The 25,113-nt window shown below is 44.6% G+C and overlaps 1 protein-coding gene across 2 annotated transcripts in view; it reads right to left on the bottom strand.

Moving 5' to 3' along the window:
• Positions 1 to 25,113, bottom strand: part of STK10 (serine/threonine kinase 10) — a 70,495-nt gene that overhangs the window by 19,176 nt on the left and 26,206 nt on the right. The window contains exons 2-8 of one of the 2 annotated variants that reach the window (XM_035105292.3): positions 24,360 to 24,524; positions 12,151 to 12,199; positions 9,915 to 10,064; positions 7,491 to 7,563; positions 4,266 to 4,460; positions 2,830 to 2,911; positions 1,074 to 1,208 (exon numbers count right to left, since the gene is read on the bottom strand). In XM_035105292.3, the coding sequence (XP_034961183.1) occupies positions 1,074 to 1,208; positions 2,830 to 2,911; positions 4,266 to 4,460; positions 7,491 to 7,563; positions 9,915 to 10,064; positions 12,151 to 12,199; positions 24,360 to 24,524 (849 nt within the window). Of the gene's footprint in view, positions 1 to 1,073; positions 1,209 to 2,829; positions 2,912 to 4,265; positions 4,461 to 7,490; positions 7,564 to 9,914; positions 10,065 to 12,150; positions 12,200 to 12,929; positions 13,007 to 24,359; positions 24,525 to 25,113 lie in introns of those variants that run through there. The other variant, XM_088661837.1, reaches the window with a different exon arrangement.

Here is a 25,113-nt window from a genome sequence, read left to right as displayed (position 1 = left end):
AGCACTCCTTAACATCTTTCCCAGGACTGGCAGCATGTGCTTGAGTTTAAGGGAACAATAGGTTGGGGTACAGGTGTAGGACACAGAGCAGTGACTCTGCTCCGACAACTAGAGCCTCCATGAGAAGAGTTTTTGGTTTGTTTTCATGAATGTTGGAAAAGCACCTCTCCTGGCGATTTCAACTACCCCCTTGAAATTTTGTCTATTTTCTGTCCAAGTCTTAGACAATCAAAGGAAGTCTGCAAAAACTCCATTGTCAGGCTCCAGGGAATGGCGTTGTGCCTGAAGCAGTTTCATCATTTTCTCCACAGAGAAGTTCCATGTAGGATAAGGAACATGCCCCCTGCATCCCTTGCCCTGGGTCAGAACAGACCTCTTTTAGATTGGAACCCTGGCAGCAGCCATCAGCAACATATTTAATCTTGCCAGTTGTTTCTGAACTGCTTCCATGAATGCGTGCGCACACACACACACACACACACACACACACACACACACACACACAAATACAATTTCTTCTATAGCTTCCTATCTGCGCAAGCCAAGCCCAATACCAGCCAGCAAGATCCAGGGTGCAGAATACATTTTTAGTCCCAAATGGCACAGGGACATTTTCCTTGGGGCAAAGGAAGCAGCAGACAACATCTTCCCATGTGGCCATTTTAGCCATAGAGCGAGCGCTGCACATGAAGAGACACATTCAGCATTAACTTAGGAGACGTCTCTCACGAGAGGAAAGCGAAGGGGCTGGCTTTCTGCCCATCACATTGTTTCCAGGGCTTGTTGGCTGCTGCATGAAGAGGAATCGCTCCCCAACCAAGGAGGCATTTTTCCTGTCCACCTGCATGGGAAACAACAAAGTGGCTCCTCACCCCCCCTCCCCTGAGCAAAACACAGCCAATGCAGGGGTCAAAGGTGGGCCTCAGTTTACTTTTCTGTATCTAGCTAGCTTTCATTGCGAAAGCTTTTTGAAAAATATAAGCATTTTGTGTATTCCCGCAGGTGTTGGGGTTTGCCTTCCTTCATGCAGCAGGATAGAAAGAATGAAAGACGACAGAAAGAACGAAACTTACAGATGCACATTCTGGTGAGTCATCCTCTTCTCCTTCCTCTCTATTGTCTTCAATTTCCTCCATCACTTCAGCCTTTGCCTCAGCCACAAGCTCACGTAGGGCTCTGTTAGTAGTGACTTTGCTGACAAAAGGATGCTGAAAACCAAAAACATGTTACCGTATTGGAATGAATAATCCTGCAGCCAAAGTCATGATGACTCAAAGTGGACTTCAGGGGCCACTTTCAGCTGCTCCCCCCACCCCTGCCTGAATTCATTCATGCAAGTAGACTCATAAGCAATGTAATCTCTCATACAAGTGCTATGCATAGTGCTATGCATTACATTCATAGTGCAGAGATGTGTGCGCACATCTACTTCCTAGCACTACAGGAGGAGGGTCATCCAACCGAGTAAGCATGCGAACTGGCCCCAAACGTCATTAAGAAATCGTCCCCTGGTTGACAATACAGTACAGTGGTACCTCGGGTTGAGTACCCAATCCGTTCTGGGGTGCCATTCGCACCCCAAAAAGTACTCAACCCGAGCAGCGCTTTAGCACATGCACACAGCATAAACACTTCCTGGTCCGCCGAGTACTTAACTCGAAAATACGCAACCCGCAGCGAACACAACCCGAGGTATGACTGTACTGCTAATTAGAGGACATCTGAAGGCAGCCCTGTTTAGGAAAGCTTTTAATGTTTAATAGATGATTGTATTTTAATATCCTTCTGGAAGCTGCCCAGAGTGGCTGGGGAAACCCAGCCAGATGGGTGGTGTAGTAATAATAATAATAATAATAATAATAATAATAATAATATATTATTATTATTATTATTATTATTATTATTATTATTATCATCATGCCTCTCTGTTTCATAGAGTCAATACACTCTGAACTCTTCCAACAAGCCACATTAGATGGAGACTCCCTCTCCTCCATCTATTGATTAGACGACTTTTTCCTTTTTAAACAAAGGCTCATAGTAAGGTTAAACCACTGAGCCTAGGGCTTGCTGATCAGAAGGTCGGCGGTTCGAATCCCTGTGACGGGGCGAGCTCCCGTTGCTTGGTCCCAGCTCCTGCCAACCTAGCAGTTCGAAAGCAAGTCAAAATGCAAGTAGATAAATAGGAACCGCTACAGCGGGAAGGTAAACGGCGTTTCCGTGCGCTGCTCTGGTTTGCCAGAAGCGGCTTTGTCATGCTGGCCACATGACCAGGAAGCTATACGCCGGCTCCCTCGGCCAATAATGCGAGATGAGCGCGCAACCCCAGAGTCGGTCACGACTGGACCTAATGGTCAGGAGTCCCTTTACCTTTACCATAGTAAGGCACAACTATTTGGAAAGAAACTGAAAAAATACACACAAATGCTATGCATGGTTCTAAAGTGGCCAAGGAGAATTTTCAAAATTGGGGACGTATCTAGGAATGGCAGCTGCTGTATGAGTGTTGCTAGAAAATTACAGCCACCTTTTTAACACTGGAGTCAAGTAAGAAGAGACAGGTGGGTAGGTGGAAGCAACTGGAAGGCCCAGTAAAAGTGAGGGGAGGCTGGGCAGTCAGCACCGGCAGTCAAATTTGCATTGCTACGCCTCCTAACAGTGGTATAGTTTGTGTCCAGTTCGGAGGCACAATTACAGCAGACAGGCTCAACTTTTCTATGCATCAGCACACCAAAAACAAGTTTGCACTACGTGGGCTACCAACCTGCAAGCAGTTGCTCATGTATGTATCTCTTTCATGCATTTATTGACTGAGGATCCTGCACTTACCTCCAGCAATTGTGCTGCAGTCGGACGTGTCTCGGGGTTCTTATCAAGTGCAGTCTTCAGGAAGTCATTAAATTCTGGAGACCTTTATGCACAAAGAAACAAACAGAATTGGCTAGAACTTCAGAAGGGAGGAAACGGCCCCAAGCACCCCACAGCCCACACCAATTATATTCCCAGTATTATCGCCACAAATTATATTGTTCAGTTAGCTCTAATGGGTTGAAAGGAAGAGCTATTGCGACAAAGCAACATAAACATTATTAAAAACAATGACATTTTCTGAATGCGCAGAAATGTTGCCTGGTTAATTACAGATTTAGCACTTCCCTTTAAAGCTCCGGAGCAACAGCTGTTCAGAAGCAAGTTACATGCTGTCACTCTATTTCTCAATTCATGCCCCAAAGCCCAAATGTTAGCAAGCTCACATGAGGACAATTGTACGCTTGAGCTCGTGTTAATACAAAGCCTTCTGTCAGGCAAGCGATTATAACATCATCCTGCCCCCCCCCGCCCCACTTTCCCATCCAATGTTGTCTTCTGTGTAAAGCCAGGACAAAGAACTTGTTGGCAGTTTTACACACAACTGCAGAAACTGTGTCACAAGCAAGTTTATCCATGGAAGCTACCACCCAGTGATTTTCATTGAATGTGATCCTGTATGATTTGAGATGGGGAGCATGGGGGGGGGAAGCTTTAGGGCTCTTCACTCCTCTCTTTAACAACCAGAAGGTCTGGCTAGATATTTACTCTAATGCAGCATCTACGGTATATGGAGAACGCACAGAAAATACTCTTAAAGGAGTGAAAGGGCAAAGATGTATAGGCTAGATGTGTGTAGAGAATTGAAAGTTGGCCTGTAAGGGGTGGGAGATCGGCCAGATCCAGTTTCACACTGTTGGCCGACTCACGAGTGGTGGCTCCAGGTTGCAACCCAAAACATCAAGGAGGCACCAGGTTGGGGAAGGCTGGTGCTATTATATGCTAAGTTTGTATTGCACCCTTCCTTTGAAGAGTTCAGAGTGGCATACATTGGGTTATCTCCCCACATCCTCATGAAAGCGCTTCATGGAAATAGGGTAGACTGAAAAATTGGTCTTGCCTAAGGTTATTCAGTGAGCACATGGACAAGTGGGGGTTTGTACAGAAGAAATTATTCCTTGTTATTATATTGATCTAGACCAGGCATCCCCAAACTGCGGCCCTCCAGATGTTTTGGCCTACAACTCCCATTATCCCTAGGTAACAGGACCAGTGGTCGGGGAAGATGGGAATTGTAGTCCAAAACATCTGGAGGGCCGAAGTTTGGGGATGCCTGGTCTAGACAAAGGTGACCCACAGTTGTTTGGGTAAACAAACAGAGACTGACCGACCAACAGACAGACTCCGTCTCACAGACCCACAAGTGCAAATGTGCTTTAAAAAAAAGGTCTTCTCACCACTTTGAAGGATAGTTAAGAGTGGGAGGATCAGATTTGGCTATTTTCAGCAGGACCCTCATGGGATTGAGTTCATGATGAGGAGGCTCTATCTGCGCCATTTCTATCAGAGTTATGCCCAAGGACCAGATGTCAGCCTTGTAGTCGTAGGGGGTGTCTTTCATGGTCTCGCACATCACCACTTCAGGAGCCATCCTAAAAAGAAAGTAACAAAGAATAGGGTGTTCTGCTACCAACATATTACCATTGATCAGTGGTTTTGAAGAACACATCCCCCCACCCCAGCTAATCTATATATTTAATCAGTCATTAGCCTAGAGTCAGTTGTAAGCATCATAAACATGACTCTGCAGCTAGTTCTTGAATAAACTGGGGAGAAGCCTCTTCTGCTGCCCTTGGCATGATCTATCCAGAGTTAAGCACTTATAGGCCACACTGATTTTTACTGGAGAGTTGAGCACACACGTAATTCTCCCACTGCAATAAATGGGACGTGGAAATGGTTAAATCTATCAGCTAAAGACAGTATCCAGTTCACCGCGCGCCCCCTCCTGCAACCACCATTCATCTCTCCATTCTCAACAGGCTGCAGGGACAGAAAACCAGCAGGCCAATGACATCTGGCCTGGATGTTGCTTTAGATGGCAAATTAATGCTCACTGATTGCATCCCCTTAGCAACATAGCTGATTTAGAGATTAAATTCCTAGAGTGAATTGCTGCTCTCATACACTTGGAACTGCTTCAAAAAGGACATTCCGCCAAATGGTAGGGAGTAAAAGAGAGGGGCAGGGAAAGAGAATGGCCTAGATTCATCAACATCTCATTCCAGTTACGGGACTTGTAGCATTTTCACTGATGTTACTTAAAAACAATAATTAAAAGCTGCCTTTCATCTAGGTTTGCAGCCTCTTGCATATTTGCATAGACACATAGAATTGGAGAGTTGGAAGGGACCCGAAGAATCATCTAGTCCAACCCCCTGCAATGCAGGACTCTCAACATAGTTTTCCCCCTGTGCAAGTTTGTTGATGTACTCTTTGTGTTCCCCTATGCTTGAAGCACTTTGTAGTGAAGAGGGTCCAGGGAGGAGGCAGGCAGGGCTCAACTCAACAGGAGGGAATCTTGGTGGGCAAAGCTGGGCATGTGCCCCTAGCCAGCCAGCCAGCTGGCCGGTTCCTGCCTTCTGAGCCCAAATGTGGCAGCCACTGGCTCAGCTTGTCTCCCACCAACCTCCAGGGCCAGCAGACACGTGCACTCTTGGACTCACAGTTGTCCATGGAGGCGCAGGTCAATTCTGTGTCCAAGGCAGCTGTTTATTAGCTTCATCTGGTACGCAGGCTGAGACCCTACCTGCCTGCAGACTGTCTTGCCAGAGTGGTGCATGCTCTGGTCATCTCTTGCTTGGACTACTGCAATGCGCTCTACGTGGGGCTACCTTTGAAGGTGACCCGGAAACTACAACTAATCCAGAATGCAGCTAGACTGGTGACTGGGAGCAGCCGCCGAGACCACATAACAAGATATACATTGGCTCCCAGTAAGTTTCTGAGCACAATTCAAAGTGTTGGTGCTCACCTTTAAAGCCCTAAACGGCCTCAGTCCAGTATACCTGAAGGAGCATCTCCACCCCCATAGTTCTGCCCGGACACTGAGGTCCAGCGCCGAGGGCCTTCTGGCGGTTCTCTCGCTGTGAGAAGCCAAGTTACAGGGGACCAGGCAGAGGGCCTTCTCAGTAGTGGCACCCGCCCTGTGGAACGCCCTCCCACCAGATGTCAAAGAGAAAAACATCTGCCAGACTTTTAGAAGACATTTGAAGGCAGCCCTGTTTAGGGAAGCTTTTAATGTTTAACAGACCACATGGGGGGTACAAATAATTTATTATTATTATTATTATTATTATTATTATTATTATTACTACTACTACTACTATTACTAATACCCGTGTTTCTCATAAAATAAGACACCGTCTTATATTTATTTTACTCAAGAAAATGAGCCTATGGCTTATTTTTGGGGGTGTCTTATTTTTTTAAAATTACCTCCTCTTCCTGCTGTGGCTCGGTGCCCAGAACTGGCTGCTGCTGCTGCTGCGCTGCTGGGCGCTTTGTTGGCGCTTCAGCAGGGCACGCTGCTGGGTCCCGCCGGGTCGGGGTTCCAAGCGGTGTGCGCTGCGGCTCTTGCCGGGTCCCGCTGCTGGGTCATGGCTCGGCAAAGCGTGTGCTGCAGCTCTTGCCGCATCCCGCCGCTGGGTTGGAGCTGGGCAAAGCGCGCGCTGCTGCCTTTGCCGGCTCCCGCTCCGTCGGGGTTCAGCAAAGCGTGCGCTGCTGCCCTTGCCGGGTCCTGCTGGGTCGGGACTTGGCGCGGCGCGCGCTGCGGGTCACGCAGGGTCCTGCTGGGTCGGGGCTCAGCGCGGGGCGTGCTACAGCTTCTGCTGGCTCCCGCTCCATCTAAGCTCCACGTGGCGCACATTGTGCATCCGCTTCCGGCAAGGACAGACATCTTCCTTTTCCTGTTCCTTACGGAAGTGCCATCCGGACCTGCTCCCAGCACGGTATAGTACCGGTACCCCAGCATGTCTTATTTTTGGGGGATGCCTTATATTTTATTGCCTTGAGAAAATCGTGCCATGGCTTATTTTGTAGGCACGTCTTATTTTGTGAGAAACACGGTATTTTATCCAATTCATTAAAATACACACAAAGATGTAATTGAACAGCACTGAGAGTAAAACAGAGATCCTCAACCTTCTTGAGCCCAGGGGCACCTTTGGAAACCTAAGCAACCATTACGAGCACCATAAAATATCCATTTTGCAGAAGAAAGACACGTTATACTCAGACACACACCATTGAAGAGAGGCAGAACACCTACAACGCCCCCACCACCATCAAGTGAAATGCAGGCAAGAAAACAGGCAACAGCCCGCTATGGCAAAAAACATTTCAACTTTTAAAAAAGGTTAGGAGGGGTTGGGGACCTTGGAAAGTGTCTGATGGTGCTGGGGTGCCCACAGGTGCCATTTGGGGGACCCCAGGAGTAAAACATCAAGCACACAACATATACACATGGCCACACATACTCTTACACACACTTCCACTCATGTGGATAGTTTACAATTCAGCCAAGAGGCAGGAAGCACCTTCATTCTTGAGCTGGAATATATATGCCCTTATTTGGTGGTGGCCTCTTCAAGCATCTTGCAAATCTGAATTCATTTACTCACCAGTACGGTGTCCCAATGAAGGAATCCCGTCTTTGCAATGTCTTCATGTTTTTGGCAGAAACTCCAAAATCCGCTGAAAAGAGTTTGATCATGTTAAATCCTCTGATACCGGCTGCAAGGTGCTTGTGTGCCTTAAGCAGCTCAAGCAAAGAGCTACCTTCTGTCACCAAGAGACTCCCTAAAAACAATCAAGATGATCCAAGTGGCCAGGACAAAGCCTAGGCTAAGGTTCTGACACAGTGCAAGGGTTTATCCACACTTCCTCTTGTCTCCCCTGGGAAAGGAGTGGGGCAAGAGGGAAACTGCTCAGACCTGTGCTTCCTAGGCAAGGGAGAAGCAGAAGTGTGGACAAGCTCTAGGACTACTTGTAACTGGACACATTTTTCATCAGCAGATGCAAACTGGAACGTGATTTCAACAAATAGAGGAGTTCTAGGTAACCATGACACATGCATAATAATCACATGGAACAAAATCCATCTCACATCAACAAAAGAGACTGTCCCAATGAGGGTCAGAAGTTTAAATACTGTACCAGATTTTTGCTAACTGTGCCCCACCAAAGCCAAGGTAATAGTATTTATTTATTTTATTCTGCCACAATAACAGGGGATGCTTTCATTTTCCCATCAGGTTAGGGGAGCATTTTGCTTTATCTTAACAGTTAAGTAGTTGGATACCTCAGCAAAATCCTAACAAACCATCAATTGTTTTCTCCTGCTTCCTGCTGTTGTCTGCAGTTCTATTTTGTGTTAAGGGTTATTCTTCCTCCTCTTTCTAGAAAATTTCCACTGAAAAGGTGATGCAGTTCAGGAAACGTCACCCTGTCCTCGCTAATAAACTACACCCTCTCCAGCTTGCACAGAAAACATGCCAATTCCTGTGGCAGACATCAATTTATACACAATCCCATATAAAATGAAAAAAGTTGCACGTATCAGTCTCCCCTTTAAATTCTGCAAATGATGACCCCAGATTTCTTGTTGGTTTTTTGTTTTGTTTTAAGTCTTTCTGGACCCAATACAACCTGTCCCCATTCTGAAGAACATCCATTCTGGTGAGTACTATCATTCAAAGAGGTGGAACCGGCATAATTTTAGCTCAGCAACTCTGAGCAGGAGCCAAACGGAAGGCCAAAGTTCAAAGTATGCTAACATCCCTGTGTAGCTCAGTCAGTAGAGCATGAGTTTCAGCCCCAAGTTGGGTGAAATATTCCTGCATTGCAGGACTCGATGATCCTTGTGGTGGTCACTTCCTACTCCACGATTCTGTGATTCTAATGAAAACCTTCTCAAAAGGGGATCATCACAGCTAGCATCAGCAAAAGAGGCCAACTTCTGATACAGAAACTGAACTTTGCTCCTATGCCAGGAAGATCACTTCAGGCTTCTTGCAGCACCTTAACCAGAGCAAGCAATTGCTTTCTCGATGTCCCTCTGCCTGCCTGCATTAAACTGATTTTGCATGCAGAGGATTTATGTCCACATCCAGAGTTAATCAGCACAATCCTGTTTATAAAAGAGGGCCTTTGAAAAGTGTACCATACAAAGTAACTTCATGACAGTTTCTAGAACCCTACAAATTCTAGGGTGAAGAGAGAAAATATTCTAATTAAGCTTCAAAAAATAACCCTCAGCACCTCTCCATTCACAGATTTAGCTGATGTCAACACTGACCAATTATAGGTTTTAAGTACTGGTACATTTCTGGAAACTCAAAGTTTGCAAAAGTACAAAAATAATAGGAAAACCATCTCTAAGGGGCATCCCTCAAGACAGAAAGAGGAATATGAACAGATATCAAATCCTAACTGGTTATTCTGAGGGTGGGATAAATTGAATGTACTGTAATCGAGTATTTTGAAAGACCACATTGCTAACTGACTGTAGTATAGAATTTGCAGCACGCCACACTGCAAAAATTTTGTTTGAGGCCCCACTGGTATTTCCAGTTAACATTGTTTCTGCTTTTCGTCCTGTCTAATTCTATGCACAGTTACCTGGGAGTAAGTCTCAGTGAATGTAGTGAGACTTACTTCTAAGTAAATATACTGTCTGAAATCTTCTTGAGAGAGGGTTGAAAATCCCTGCTTGGCCAGGAAGCTTACTGGGTAGCTTTCAGTAGGTCTCTGTCTCTCTGCTCAAATGACCCCTCAGGGATGTTGCAAGGCTACAACGTGGCTCCCAGCTGCTCAGAGGAAAAGGGTGGAGAGACAACAAACCTAACAAATGATTATTCTACAGCAGCCAAGCATGCATAATTTTCTCATGTGGTCACACAACAGCTCTTACAGTTGCTGTGTTTAAAATAATAATAATAACAACAACAACAACTCTGCAGCCACTGTTTTCAGCCACTCATCTCACTGTGTGCAGGAAGCAGCTTTGCACCCATCTTACACAAGGGCTAACTAGTTTGCCTCACCAAGCTTGATGTCTCCATCCAGGGTCAGCAGCACGTTGCCTGCCTTCAGGTCTCGATGGATTATCTTCTTGCTGTGGAGGTAATCTAGTGCTTCTAGCATCTGGCGGCAAACCACTTGGATCTGGGGTTCGGTCAAGCCTCGATCCAGTTCTATAAAACAGAGGCAGTCGGAAAAGGCTCCTAAATTTAGCTTCAAGGAACATAGCCACTAGGTTAAGAGTAAAATACAACATACAGTACATATGATATCTCATCTTGCTCTACTAGAACACAGTGAACGTAGATGAGGCGTTTCAAGACAATTGTTTCTGTTCATGAGCAATAAGCCTTTGCTTTGGACATTGGGAGAGCCGTATTTGTTTCAGTTGGTGGTTTCTCTTTCACCTACACTTTTATTAGGGAAATAGTGATTTTAGGCCAGGTAGACCCTGTGACCCTCCAGATTTTGCTGGACCATATGCTAGATGGGGGTGATGAGAGTTTGAGCCCCAAAACACCTGGAGGGCCACTGGTTCCCCATCCCAGATGTAGGGAGACCCTGAGGGAAAAAGAAAATGGGGCTGGCATTCCCTCAGATATATGGGTAGAATTCAATGTACAGTAGTGGTAAGGAGATCATTTTTTCAGGGTAAGCGTTTCTGCTCCTATGCTTCTTCTGAAGGGTGAAATTCAATTAAGTTTTTTTTAAAAAAAATTTTTTTTAAATCTTTATTGGAATTTCAAACAAAACCATACAATTAAAATACATACAAACAATAATTTTAAGCAATAAAATATATAAACAAACCAAACAAATCTTACATACCTCTTTTTACATAGATCTACTAACAGATATCAAAATCGAATATTTAAATCACCTATACTATCTAATGTTAATGGCTTTTATTAATTTATATAAATTCATATTCAGATTGGCTTCCACTCGTCATCCTCCCGGGCTAATAAATTCACTTCTTTTTCGACTGCTTCCTTTTAATTATCCCTTGGGATCTTTACAGAATATTTGATATAAATCCAAGTCTTTTCAAATAATCTCCAAATTTTTCCCAATTATATCTAAGCTTTTGAATGCTACCCCCTCTGATGGAATTTGTTAATTTGGCCAATTCTATATAACTAATCACCTTTTCTTGCCATTCCCTAATACTGGGAATTTGTTTTTTTCCAATACTTGGCGACTAATATTCTTGCCGCTGCTGTTGCGTAGAGGAATGGCAAATTCAATTAAGTTTTACTCAGGGTAGGCCCTTAATTTCAATAGGAGTACTCCATGTAAGACTGCTCTGAGTAAGACAGAGTTGAATACCACTAAATACAGTAGGTTTCCCAAAGATACCAAAAGCTGTCTAAGAGAATTTGCAGGATGCCAATCCTCTGCATCCCAACTGTCTGTGTGGTTAGCTGTGATGGAGGGAAAATCATAACAAATACAAAATGCACACTTTGAATTCATTCACCTCCCCCCCCCCAATGACTGGTCATGAATTTAATGTCCCCGCCCTTCTTTCCTGAAAACCACAGGCTGGGAGTTTAGACTTGTGACCTCTGCACCTTGCCTCCTGTAAGAGTACGTAGCTTCATCACCTGCTGCCTGGAGCATAGATGCCAGACATGATCTAGGCCTTTGAAATATAGCTCAGTTCCCCCTCCTGCTCCCCCATTTTCCTCTAAAAGCAAATCCCCAAACCTGGAGGGTACCTGTGAAATGAGATATGATTTGCCTGATCAAATAGGAGACTCAGATCCTGAGAAACTGAAAGGTCCCTTTCTCCCCCGTCCAGGAAGATTGGCAAACTCACACAACCCCCTGCCATAGCTACTGTTCTTGAAAACTCAGCCAGAGCAAATCTAAGCTATGTCCCATCGCTACAAGACAGCCTTCGTGTGGCCTTGCTCTTTTAAAAGCAGTAGCTGCTGTGACCCCTTCTCCTCACCTTCACCCCCAAATACCATAACATGGTCTGGGAAAGCACAGCAGCCACATGCTTGCTTCTTGTGTTGGGTCTGAGTCAAGCCGTGGAAAATAATACATTCCTTGATGGCAGATGTCTTCCCCCTCCCTAATTCCTCATGTGTGCACATGATCAGTTTCAGCCTGTTCACATGCATGTTTTGGACAGAAACCTAATGCTCTGCTTTTCTGCAGGGATGGGAGTGGAGGAATGACCAGAACACATTCAATGTGCTGAAAGACCTCAAAAGGGGCTTCATTGTTAAGATGCGTCATGTTACTTACCCAGCATAGTAGCATCTACTGCTCCACCAGGGCAAAACTCAATCATGATCTGTCAAAAAAAGAAATATTTAAATGGGCAGCTGGAAATTATATTGCAGAGTACAGCTCGTTTGCTATCGGACAGAACAACAACAACAACAAAACCCTCTTCTTGGAACAAACCAGCTTCTTCTTCCTCAAAACTAAGTCACACTCCCAACTATTTTTTTTATTGCTATTGTTATTTTTGGCACAGCAGAGCAACTTGCTGTTGGGCACAGGTCCCTACTTCAAAAATGTTATTGTAAGGTGTTTTAAGTCAAACTCGGAAGCTTGCTGCTTAAGAACAGCATAATAAACAGCACATGAGATCTCACACCAAATCAGGACTGTCTAACTTACAGCTCTTCCAAACAGAAATATTGCTACTGCCACACAATTATAAAGCTCTTTATTCAAATAGTTGTTGCAATAATCATGCAGGGTTGTTCAATATTATTATCCTCACGCTGTAGATGCAGCGAGGTTGAGGCTGAGAAGGGACTACCAAGAAAGTTTTCACCGCAGAGGTGAGGATGGGAACAAGAGACTTCCTGGTTTGCAGCTGATTCTCTTAGCTATTACGTTACTCTGACATCTGCCTAACCCCGAAGAAGAACGCCCATCCGATCATGTCCCTCAAGACCTCCCACAGAGTAAATGGGAGAAAACAAAGCCTTGACTTCAGCCCACAGGAAAGTTTCTTTCATATCACTGCCCTCTTACACAAAATGAAAACAGCCCCCATATGCTCCCTGTACCTGCAGGCCCATCTGAAGCAGCTTCAGTGCTCACGACTCCACTTATGCATTTGTTTACAGGTTTCGATTGCAGCTTGAACAGAGAGGGCTGCTCCAGATACAGGAACTTGCCAACAGGATGAAATAGTTGTCATAGTTGAGAGCTGACGTGGAAACAACAGCTCAGAAGCATCCTAAAACTCAAAATGCTCCTTTTTCTGCTTTAATTTGAAGATGAAGCTTGCAGCTGGTTCTCAGGGGTTTGCCTGTTGTTTTGTAACTGTGCTAAAAATAATGTTTTTTGCCCATCACAACATTCCCTTGAAGCCCCTAAAAGTCACCCCTTGACATCACAACCAATCAGTCTTGAATTTCAATAATTTGTCTTGAACATGTCTATGAAGTAAAAGGGTTAGCTACACTGGAGTCTGAACTAAGGGATCGGGTATTTATACATCACATGCACATACCCCATCATATTTTGCAAGTGGTGATCTATGTTTCTGGCTGCAGCTAAAAGTGCCCCCTATCCCAAATCTCAGTCCAGGGAAGGAGCCAACTCCAAAAACTTCAACACTCTGTTCTATGTGCAGACTGGCTTGCTCTGTGCTGGATTACAAGGAATATATTCAGGAGTACACTTCATGCCCCCTCCTTTGTGACATTGCCCTGTTTCGAGACGTATCTTGTACTTGGAATGACTTAAGATTACATATGTGCCAAATTTCAGCTTTTGAGTGGCCTGGAAGTACCACTGTCTTTTGGGGGAAGGGCTATCCGTTTGGGAACTGAGGCAGCACTGAAGTCGGGGTATCATTTTGGTGACACTAGTATCGAGTTTCAGGGCCCGAACTAAGCAAATTGGTAACCCGTGTAAAGGTAAAGATAAAGGGACCCCTGACCGTTAGGTCCAGTTGCGGACGACTCTGGGGTTGTGGTGCTCATCTCGCTTTACTGGCCGAGGAAGCCGGTGTACAGCTTCCGGGTCATGTGGCCAGCATGACTAAGCTGCTTCTGGTGAACCAGAGCAGTGCAGAGAAACACCATTTACCTTCCTGCCGGAGTGGTAGCTATTTATCTACTTGCACTTCGTGCCTTCGAACTGCTAGGTTGGCAGTAGCAGGGACTGAACAACGGGAGCTCACCCCGTGGCGGGGATTTGAACCGCCGACCTTCTGATCGGCAAGCCCTAGGCTCTGTGGTTTAGGGCATAGGCTGAGGGCAAATGATGCAGCTACCTTGCTAAAACTAAGCCAGTCTCTCTGGTCCATGCTGGGAACCCCAGCATGTTGCCTTGAATATAAATGAACTAAAATGAAATTAAAACCATATATACACACAGAAACACACCCATTCCTTATCCATCAAGTGACTATTCACCTGATTTGAATGATTCCCCACCCCCCATTGGTTTCTCCTACTCTGGAGTGAGAAGTGCATATATTCTGCATATGCATGCTTTTAGCAGCACTCACAGCAACAAATATTTAGTGATCTGCAAATTCTATTATCATCATTGTTATTCTATTATCACTCAGGAATGGCTAATTTTTCTGCGACAGGAGAACCCCAATGGAGTGACCTTTGTTCACTGTCATGTGCCATGGATCTTTGCTTTGTTGCAGTAAACATTTCAACTGTGTCAAGTATTTCCTGACTCATGCACTAATAAATTCCCATGCACTGATCATTCCTGTTAATCTATCTATACAGCATGTTCTGGCACAATCTATAAAGCAGCTTGAGCCAGGTTCTTGTCACAACACCATCAGGATATATATCACCTTGTTAGTGCTGAAGGGCTGACTGTACAGTGAGACCGAAACCACTCTCAGTAATCAGTAACTAAACCCGTGAAAAGTAATTTTACTGTTTGCTGCCCATGTACTTGGAAACACCCCCCCCCAATAAAAACACAGTTATTATAGCATGACAGAAGGTGTTTATTACAGGTAAGTACTTGAAAACGTAATGGGGAAAGTCCTGTTAGCATTATTTAAATGTCATTTCTGACATAGATCATAAGTTTACATCTGTAAAAAAGAAAGAAAAAAAGGAATGCTTTGAAAACTAAGTGCACAGAAAATTCTGGAGTAGCCACTGACTCTTTGATAGCTTATGGCAGAGTCTTGGAGCATCTCAAAGTCTAACAGATTTATTATTGCATGAAGCTGAATGGGTTAGAGTTCACTTCAACAGATACAGAAATCCAGGAGCATTCTTGGGTGAACAGTTTGTTCATATGGGGTGGATGCAAACCATTTGCTCAGAACAAGGGATGAACGAGTGCTTGGGAAGACAACATGACTTCAACCTTTGACTCTTGAGAGAGACAAAGAAGAAAAGAGTAATGCCAAAAGCACATTCTTTGCATTTCTGCTTCCTTGTTTAAAAAGCAAGCAATGCTGGTACCTGGCTGTTCTCTGGTCTCCTCCCCCTTCTCCCATGTAATCTCCATCATCTTAAAAAGAATCAAACTGCCCATACCTCAATCTGATTAGTAATTGCTCTCCTAGATTTCAAAACTTCTTGAATGCTGCCTGCCACTTTAGTCTGCAAATCCTGCCCTTTGTCTCACACGGCTCCAAATAATATAAATCGAAGGCAAGTCAAATGTTTGCCAACTAGGTGTGCCGCTTCCTTTGGTGACAGAGGCCCCAGTGCCTTTAGCAACTGCATGACAGGCATTCCAACATTCCTCCCAGAGAAGAAAGCCAAAAGGCATAGCTAAGCCTTGTCCACTTCCGCTTCAGGCTCAGGTCCTGCTCCAGTAGAGGCCTTTGTGGAATGAGCGACACTCAGACTCATTTTGCTGGCTGCTACCAATTGAGCAGTGTGCTCCTTGCATTGTGGCAGCAGGCCCTGTGATCCTAGGAAACTGCCTTAGTCAGACCACTAGGCCCATCTAGTCCAGCACTGTTGACCCTGGTTGACAGCAGCCCGCCAGGCTTCAGGCAGGGTGCAATGCCAGCCTCACTGAACACAGGACCTTCTGCATGCAGAGTATGTGCTCTAACACTGAGCTGTGGTCCTAACTAGCTCAGGATAAGACAGGCGAGCTATATTATAAAATTTGACAGGTTATGTCTTATGCCACCCTCAGGGTTGGTGAAAACAACTAATAAGCCTAGGGCTTTGCTCCCCTTGTAATCCAAGAGGGATCTTCATGGAGAGAAGCAAGTTTCTTTCACCCAGGGAGGGTCAAGGAAACTGGATACTATTGTGGAGTCCAGGTTTAACTGTGTGCCAACATAAACCTATTTCCAACTTGGAGCTTTCAAAAAGTCTCTCTCTCCTCCCTACCTACGCAATTAAGACCAATGTACACTGGAAATCTTGTCCTCAGATATGTAATATATTAATGCCACTGAAATATTTCAAACAAGCCAGTGGGCTTGCTCTGAAATAATCACCCTACTAACCCTAGTTTCCCTCACTGAGACATTTCGCTTCCTTGCGGTTACTTTCTGCTGCCCTAGAATTGCTGAGATGAGAAACTGTAGAGTCAAAACAGTCGCATCAGTTTGGAATGAGTCAACTCAAATAACTTTGAATCTTGCTAATCTGATTACGGTGGCTGCATTCTCTCTCTTTTAGTCTTGTGCTGCATGCATGAAGGTATATTTGTGACTGTAGTTTTCATACTGGGAGAAGTTCATATTTCAGTTACAGATTTCTACTTGCTAGGCACAGCCTTTGTTATTCTCTGTGCTGTGATTTGCTATCTCATCTTTAAATTCGTTTAAATTCAGCTGCCTTCCTTCAGTATTGAGTGGATATAGAATTTTAGGTGGAGCCAGTTTGAGACCAGTTTGTAGAAGATTGGAGAGGACTAACCCCAGCTTAGCTTGGATCAATATTAGCCATGTTACGATATTTACCTAGCCTTATTTGGGTTTGGGACGGGATGGGGAGAAAGGAGTGTGCCAGTCAATTTAGTACAATGAAGTAAGGCATAAAGAGGGTAGAAAAGTCAGTGTATACAGGATGCAGGGGAGGAAGACAGAGAACCTTACATATTAAAAAAAAATCACACAAAACAATTTGCAATTAAGAATAAATATGGGCGGGGACTGTTTGTTTCAAGCTACACAGTCTCCCTACAGCTCAGAAATCCAGTTTAAGTTGCAGTACAAGCTCTAATAGTTCCAAATGTATGAAGTTCTAATAGTTCTTATGTCAAAGTTTGCCTTCTAGCACTAAACAGGATGTTATGTACATTCCACTCTGCAGAACACATAATTAAGCAGTACTTTTCTTTAAAGGTTGTGCCTATCAGCAAAACCTACATGATCAAATTTAACTGGGGAAAGAAACAAGGTCTGGATGGTTTCTGTGCTTCTTCCAAAATGGCACCCAGCTGCATTTTGTGCTGGAGGGCAGACATGGGCGTAGTTAGGATTTATTGGGGGACAGGCTTTATGTTAAGGGGAGCAGAACTGAGTTATCTGTGATGCAATTGGTCAGTTACTTCATTTTTTTATTTACTAGATTTTTTGGGGGGGGCAGCTGCCCCTGCCCCCTCCTGGCTACGCCCTGGCTGCAATAAGGAAAGGGGAGTCAACAGGCTCTAACCAGCCACACTTGGAACAATTGTCATGCTCTCTATTCTAACTCCAGCCTAGAACTGTAGAGTTGGAAGAGAACCCAACAGACTAACTCCCTGCAATGTAGGAATCACAGCTAAAGAATCGCTGATAGATGGCCATCCAACCTCCAAAGTAGGAGAGGCCACCACTTCCCCTGTTGAACGGCTCTTACTGTCAGAAAGTTCTTCCTAATGTTTAGTCAGAATCTCATTTCTTTCTGGTATCAACCATGGTTGATTTCTGGTTCAGGCATGGTAGCGGTAAGTGGAAGGTCACCCCTAAATACCTGTACATCATAATCCATTCCACCATGGAATTCTGAATAAGTTTTCCTTTATTGTTGGGTGGGGCTTTTAAACTGGTCATTATTATATTAGAAGTTAAAATACATGACCTTAAAGAAGAGACTCTCATGGCTCAGCAATCCAAATAATGCCTTTTAAATGGATGCTTGAATTAGCATCTTTTTGAGACAGCCTTGCAACTTCTAACAGGGGAGATAAATTCCACCCATTCAAACCTTTTAACACAACCTCCACTCCTTTCACCAAAGGGGATTTAAACTCTTTGGCATGGCAATTTAACTGCTGAGAAAGCAAAGATTAGTGTTGCAAGCTTGGCACCACCCTTCCTATGTGAAGAATTCATGACCTTTGGTCCCTCCTCTTACAAACTGGCAATTCACTCAACTATTAATCCTGCAGGGGGGAAAACACTGAACAGTATACCGGTACACACACATATTATTGGGTGTGCTCCCTCTGCTTCTCTGAAACTCTCAGAATTTACAGCCAAATTCTCTGTGAAAACTATTCCAGCCTTCTGAAAGCACTACCCTATATGCAATTCATCTCCGTATAAGAAAGGAATTAAAATTACTGTTTTAAAAGAAATAAATAAAGGTTTTTTAAAAGAAAGAAAGAAAGAAAGAAAGAAAGAAAGAAATTAAATGCCCTAGTGCAAGAACCGTCTGTAAAATTGACATCTGTTACAGCTAAAATAATGCAGAATCCTACCTCTTTTTGTGGCAAGTGTAAATAAACAGAATTGCTTGTATTTGAACAGCAGCAATCAGTTCTGAGAGGACTGGCCCTAAAGTGGACCTTACTAGATCAGTGATAAAGCACAGATGGGAGAGTCAGTCAACTCCTTTTCTGATCTCTGTAATTTTTAAAATATTGCACAGCAAATACAATTGATCAGTGCAAGTCCCTAGAAATCTTAACTGTGAATAAGGTCTTATATCCTGCTGTACATAATCCCGTTGAATAGCTTCCGCAATATAAACCTCACCTAATCACAAGCAACAGAGGGAGCTCAGGGTTAATAGGTCATATAATGGCCAACACAGGAAGGGCTTGGCCAAAGAACTTGGCCAAACAGCAGCACCTCTTGAACAAGTGGTGGCGCAAGGATTCTGCTCTGGCCAGGAGGAGGAAACCATACACATACTAGGCAAAAGGAGTATTCATGCACCAAGAAGCCAGTATGCTGCATGCGCCAGTAGATAGCACAATAGATAGCACTCCCTGATCCTTATAAAAAAAAGGTCCCAGGTCAAACTTGTTTGCTGATATAAGTATTTAGGAGACCTGCTCTTTATGACTACAGACCAGCTTCACAGCACTACAATCTCTCTCTCTCTCTCTCTCTCTCTCTCTCTCTCTCTCTCTCTCTCTCTCTCTCTCTCTCCAGACCAAAAGCTCCACACAGACTTTCTAGGCACTCACGTGATCTCACAAAGCCATAGCAGATTTCTGGTGATTTCACAGAATACCACAAAACAAACCTCGTTTGGAGGGGGGGGGGGGAGAGAATTCAAATGTCAACAGCTTGTCTGGCACACAAGTATTCAGTAGGTGGAATTTAAATAACCAGCTCTCTGTAAAACAGATTGCTTCCATTTTGCCATTATTCTCTAACAATACAAGGGTGCTATTCACTAGGGAGCTCAGGCATAATGCTTTATTTTTTCCCCTGAACAAAATAGCCTACAAGGAGAAATATGTGGGAAATTTAGTACTGGGGACGTATTATTGCCCCTCTGACCAGAAGGAAGTGTTGTAGCAACACATGACTCCTTCAATTAGCCCACATCAGAGGGGGAAATGCATGTTCTGGTCATCTATATATTGTTCTTCCCTAGGTAAGAAGCTGCACCACTTACAAAGTGGCCATGGATTTCTTGTGGCTGTCTCCTGCTTCCTGCTCCATGCATAAACCAAAAGCAGCAGCAGCTGCTTGGTCCCCTGGGATTGGAGGAAGAGAAACTATGTCATTCCCATTCATCTTCCTTACACCTGCCTAGCCAGCCCCAACAGCTGCAATCTGGTGCAAGGTGCTCCAAGCACCTTGAGGAGCAGACAGGGCAAACACACTACAGTAGTGACAATGTGGTTGGCATCCCCTGAGAGGATGTACAGTGGATGTCCTCTGCCATCTCACAAATGGTGCTGGTGACTGGACAGCCCAGTTCCATACTGTGGCATTGCACCAATTCTCTCTCCCACCCTCCATGTTCACATTTAACTATTTCTTCCTGTATACGTAATTTCTTGTTAGCAGTAAGGGGGAAGGCTTATAGGGAACAGCCCCCCCCATCAGGTCGAGTTCCTCGCAGAGCAGTAAGTCCAGCAGCGGATCAGGTTACAGGAGTCAGGAAACAGAAAGGGAGACCCAAGGCTCTGGCAGCCTCAGTCAGCCCCTGCTCCGAGGGGAGGGGGAGAGAGCTGGGGAGGAAGAGACCGGCAAGCAATCAGAAGGAAGACCCTTCCCCCCAATGCCTGAATTGAGACAAACAGCTCCCCGTAGGACCAAGGGGAGGTGCTTTGGGGTTCCCAGGCTGTTATGTTGGGCGCGAAACAGAAAGCAGCCATTGCGAGGTTCTGACTCAAGACTGAGCAGACATGATTTACGGACACTTTGCACTGTAAATAATATGCACAAATAAAAACATATTAAAGACAAGCAGATGTGGAGAGTCGTTACTCAAGAGTAGCCACAACAACCCCTGACATTAGTATTTGTGAAAAGTTATAGGGTAGGGTGGGTGAGATGGTGTGCTGTTTATATAAATGCATGATAATACAAAGCAATACAATTTGCAAATGAATAAAAGAAAAATGCCTACTTTGCCAATAAAACCTACATCTGATAAGGGATGGTCTTGTTTGAGTGATCTCTCTGCAAAACGGATGCCTGGTTAAAATGCAGATATGCTTGCATTTTAATCAACAAAGAGAGCTAAGTCATAATTTTCAAAAGGATACAAGCAAGCCTGTACCAAAACCCAACACTCTAATTTAATCAACTTCCTTTAAAGCACTGCTCTGTATTAATAAAACAACAAGATAAGAGCTTTGCTGATTCATGAACATCTACATGCTGATGCTTGAACTGCAGGCCTGATGCTTCAATTTGACCTTAAAAACATGTTTTTATTGAAGACGTGACAGCTTCCAAAGACCTGCTAAATGCCTTCTTCCTCAGGACATGCCCACACTGGAGTTCCTTGCCTTTCCAACATTATTTCTGCAGGCCACAACCTGAAGTGTTGGGGGAGTTGAATCAGGAAGCACTGCACAGGGTGCAGAGTGTTGTTCTACCCTGGGAGCTCCTGCTAACCACAATGGTGCTACACATCACCCCAAATCTGCCATTTGGAGGATAAGAGACAATTAGCCAGTGTGTGTGTGTGTGTGTGTCACAGCACAGGTGCAGCGCTGCTTGCAAGGACAAGATAAGTGAAAATAGCCTCATGCAGACATGTCTTTATAGACGAGAGCTTAGCTCCAGGCAAATAAACTTCTGCAGGAGATAATGGCACGGCCCTGCTTCACACATTGGGGCAGGGAGGGGAGTGTGATCACAGCTGCTGGCTCTGCTGCCAACCTGTGTGTGATCTTGCATGAAGCCAATCCGTTCAATGAGGAGCTATGCCATGACGACTCCCAACTACGCACCTGAGTAGGACTTGCCCTTATCTTCCACTGAACACACACAGTTTGGGAGTGGGACTCTTAGCAACGCACAGGTTGGCAGCGGGGTCACCTGCCACAATCCTGCTACTTTTCACATGTTGATTGAATGAGCCCCATTGGTATGACACATAAGCCAATCATTGGCTTTGCAAGATCATGCTCATTGCCACTTTGTTCCTCTCTAGTAATTTTTACTGCTGCACCATTCTGAGCTAAGCTTTGGCTTAGGTTTGGCTTACCATGTCGGCCCAACACACTCTGAAGCATTCTCTTAACTTATCATAAGCCAGGGGTCAGCAAACTTTTTCAGCAGGGGGCCGGTCCACTGTCCCTCAGACCTTATGGGGGCCGGACTATATTTTGAAAAAAAATATGAATGAATTCCTATACCCCACAAACAACCCAGAGATGCATTTTAAATAAAAGGACACATTCTACTCATGTAAAAACATGCTGATTCCCGGACCATCCGCGGGCCGGATTTAGAAGGCAATTGGGCCACATCCGGCCCCCGGGCCTTAGTTTGGGGACCCCTGTCATAAGCTGTAACCATGGTTTGTTCTTGGCTCAGCTCAGCACAGCAGTCAAAAGAAACAGAGGAGCGAAAGTGGATATGAGCTGTTACCTGTAAACCAGAACATTCAGGTGGCTTTGCGAAGGCATATTTTGTATTACCGTATCTTGCAAACCAGCTCAGTGTGTGGAGGGGGAACAAGAGGACAGGAATTCAGACACCAGCAGGGAATTGAATCTACCGTTGTGAATGGCAGAAACCTGGGCATGATCTGGTTAAGAGAATCAAACTAAATCATGTACATATTTTAAAAGAAAATTGGACATTAGCTTTTTTTTTAAATGACCTTGAAAAGAAAGCACACCTCACTTGACAAATATACATTCTACTCTCACCGTTACAAATCCGTAGGAACGAGTGAAGGAAACTCTCTTTGGTTTGTAAACATGACCATAAAATCTGTGTGGTCTAGAATATTCACTAAAATGGTTCCTTCCTGATTTGCATCTCATTATAAATAGCACCCACATGCACAGACAAATGGTAGAGAGGCTGAAAAGCATTTTAGGGTTGTGCATGAAAAAGCCATCATGCAAGAGAAAAGGGTCTGAAGAATAAATATAAGAGCCAAAAACTGTAACAGCTTGCAAGTGGGAGTCAGACGCATTTTCTATTGCAAAACTGAGCAAAGCCCTCCAACTGCTAACGTCTTATTTGAAACGTGGAAGCCATTGTTCATAGCTGTTCCTGTATCAGGAGCGATAGGCCACCACAATGAATAAAGCAGGAGCAGGCAAGAGGCTACCTATTCCACCTACATCATCTCCTTTGAGCCATTTTTTTATGCAACTTATCAGTTCAGCATGCCAATCACTTAAAAAAAAAATCTAGATCTTTTACGGCTTTCTAGAAAAGGCTGAATACAGCGATTACATATCTTTAAGCAAGAGTGTCTCCTTCCAAGAAAATGTGATTAGAATCAATGTTCTAGGCAGCTGGGGAGAGGGGCTACCCTGTGAGTCATTCCCCTCCTTGTCCCTGTAGCCTACTCCAATCGCATTGCTTAAATACTTCCTTCCAAAAAGCCCCAATGTGCAACCTCCTGCCCAAACCCAACCACCATCTCTTCACTAATAATTAGGTGAACTTGGGTAATTTCTTCCAATTACATATATTCTGACTGGACAAGGTCCATTTTCTTTATGTAGCTCTTTTGATTTCCACATCGTAAAGCCAGGAATGTTTTGGAAAAGGTTCTCTCCAGGTTTTAGAGCCAATATTTAAAACAATCATCGTTATGCTTTTAATACACACACCCTCTAAAGAAAAGCTCTGAATACTTTCTGCTGTCTTTGCAAGAGGAAATGCATAACATATTGTCCTTTCATAGTGGCTCTAGAAAATGGTCGTATACCTGAAGACAAATTCCTTCCCACCGAATTTTGAAAGCTTTTCCTCACATGAACTTACCTGGACCCTGCAATTGCCATCTAAGGCCTTTCTCCACTTTCCCCCTCCACAGGTTATCTGGAGGGTGGTAACATGAGAACGAGCCTTTTTAGTGATGGCTCCTTACTTTGGGAATGTTCTCCCCAGGAAGGCTCACCTGATAACCTCTTTGTCTAGTTTTATGCACCAGGCAAACCTTTTCCATTTTATCTGGGCTTTTGGCCCTTAGTTTGAGGGATTAAGGATTTGTGCCCTCTGCAAACCTGTGCTCCATCACAGAAAGTTGGAGCAACAGTGTAGCCACAGACGCGGGACACACAATCACCTGATGACTTCTCCTGACAGGCAGATCCAGCTGCTCCTATCGCTTCAAGTCCCTCCTTGAGTGTGGAGGGGATTCCAAGGGCTCTTCAACTTCAGAGACCCACCCCACTCCGCCAGCTCTTTTCCAGCCGCCTCCCTGTTAAGATGGAACGGGTTACTTCTGGGTTCGGTGATTCGCGCATGCGCAGATGCACCGAATGACGTCACGTGCATGTGCAGAAGCACCAAATCGCGCGAGGAGCATGCACAGATTTGGCACTTCAGGTTAAGTACTGCTCTGGATGCATACGGGGCTCCAGAATGGATCCTGTTCGCATCCAGAGGTACCACTGTACTTAGAGCCAACCTATGTTCATTTTCAGGCAATGTCTTATTCTCAAGCTCACAACTTCCTAGCAGCGTTCGGAGGCTATTTTGACGTGAAAGAGAAGAGAGCAATGGAATTTGCTGCCAAGGAGTGTGGTGGAATCTCCGTCTTTGGAGGTCTTTAAGCGGAGGCTTGATGGCCATATGTCAGGAATGCTTTGATGGTGTTTCCTGCTTGGCCCTTGTGGTCTCTTCCAACTCTATGATTCTACGAGTGTATTAATCTTACCCATAGTTTGCCGTCATGATAAAAGGCTCCTAGCAGCTTTACAATGTAAGGGTGGTCACAAGTCGCAAGGATCTCAATCTCCACCGTGTAATCCTCCAGCTCATCTTCACTCTTGGTCTCAATGACTTTGGCAGCAGCTAAGGCACCCGTCTCTCTGTTTTTGGCCTGTATCATAAAAGTAGAGGAAACAGTGTAAGAAAGTATTGCCAACAGCAAAAAGATAGTGACCATGTTCACACCTGACACCAAACCATGGTTTTCAACCAAGTGCATGAGCAAAGCAATGGGCTTATACACACAGAACCTCTCCTCCCGTGAGCCAGAAGGACTTGTGCAGAAGCTACTTTTGCTCTCCCTTAATCTCAGTTTCTTGTGTAACATGAAGCAGAGATCATGGTTTTTACGAGATATACCGATGGATAGCTCAGTCGGTAGAGCAGGAGACTCTTAATTGCAGGGTTGTGGGTTCAAGTCCCACATTGGGCAAAAGATTCCTGCATTGCAGGGGGTTGGACTAGATGACCCTGATGGTCCCTTCCAACTCTGCAATTCCAACTCTGCAATGATTCTATGATGTTTGGTTGAGTAGAAATCAGGCGGTGTTTGTTTCACACAACAAGAAAAGCCAAAATTAAAGCAAAGCAAAACACAGCTCCGCAGAAGTCTTCCTCCTGGCTATGTGGAAAGAGAAGACGAGAACACATACAAACATGAATCTTCACTCATGTTAACTCCAACTCATGCACACAGCACT

Source organism: Zootoca vivipara, chromosome 2 (genome assembly GCF_965207765.1).
Source record: "Zootoca vivipara chromosome 2, rZooViv2.hap1.1, whole genome shotgun sequence".
NCBI classification, from domain to species: domain Eukaryota; kingdom Metazoa; phylum Chordata; class Lepidosauria; order Squamata; family Lacertidae; genus Zootoca; species Zootoca vivipara.
The sequence above is the reverse complement of the archived record's forward strand: the minus strand, read 5'-3'. Positions and strand labels throughout refer to the sequence as shown.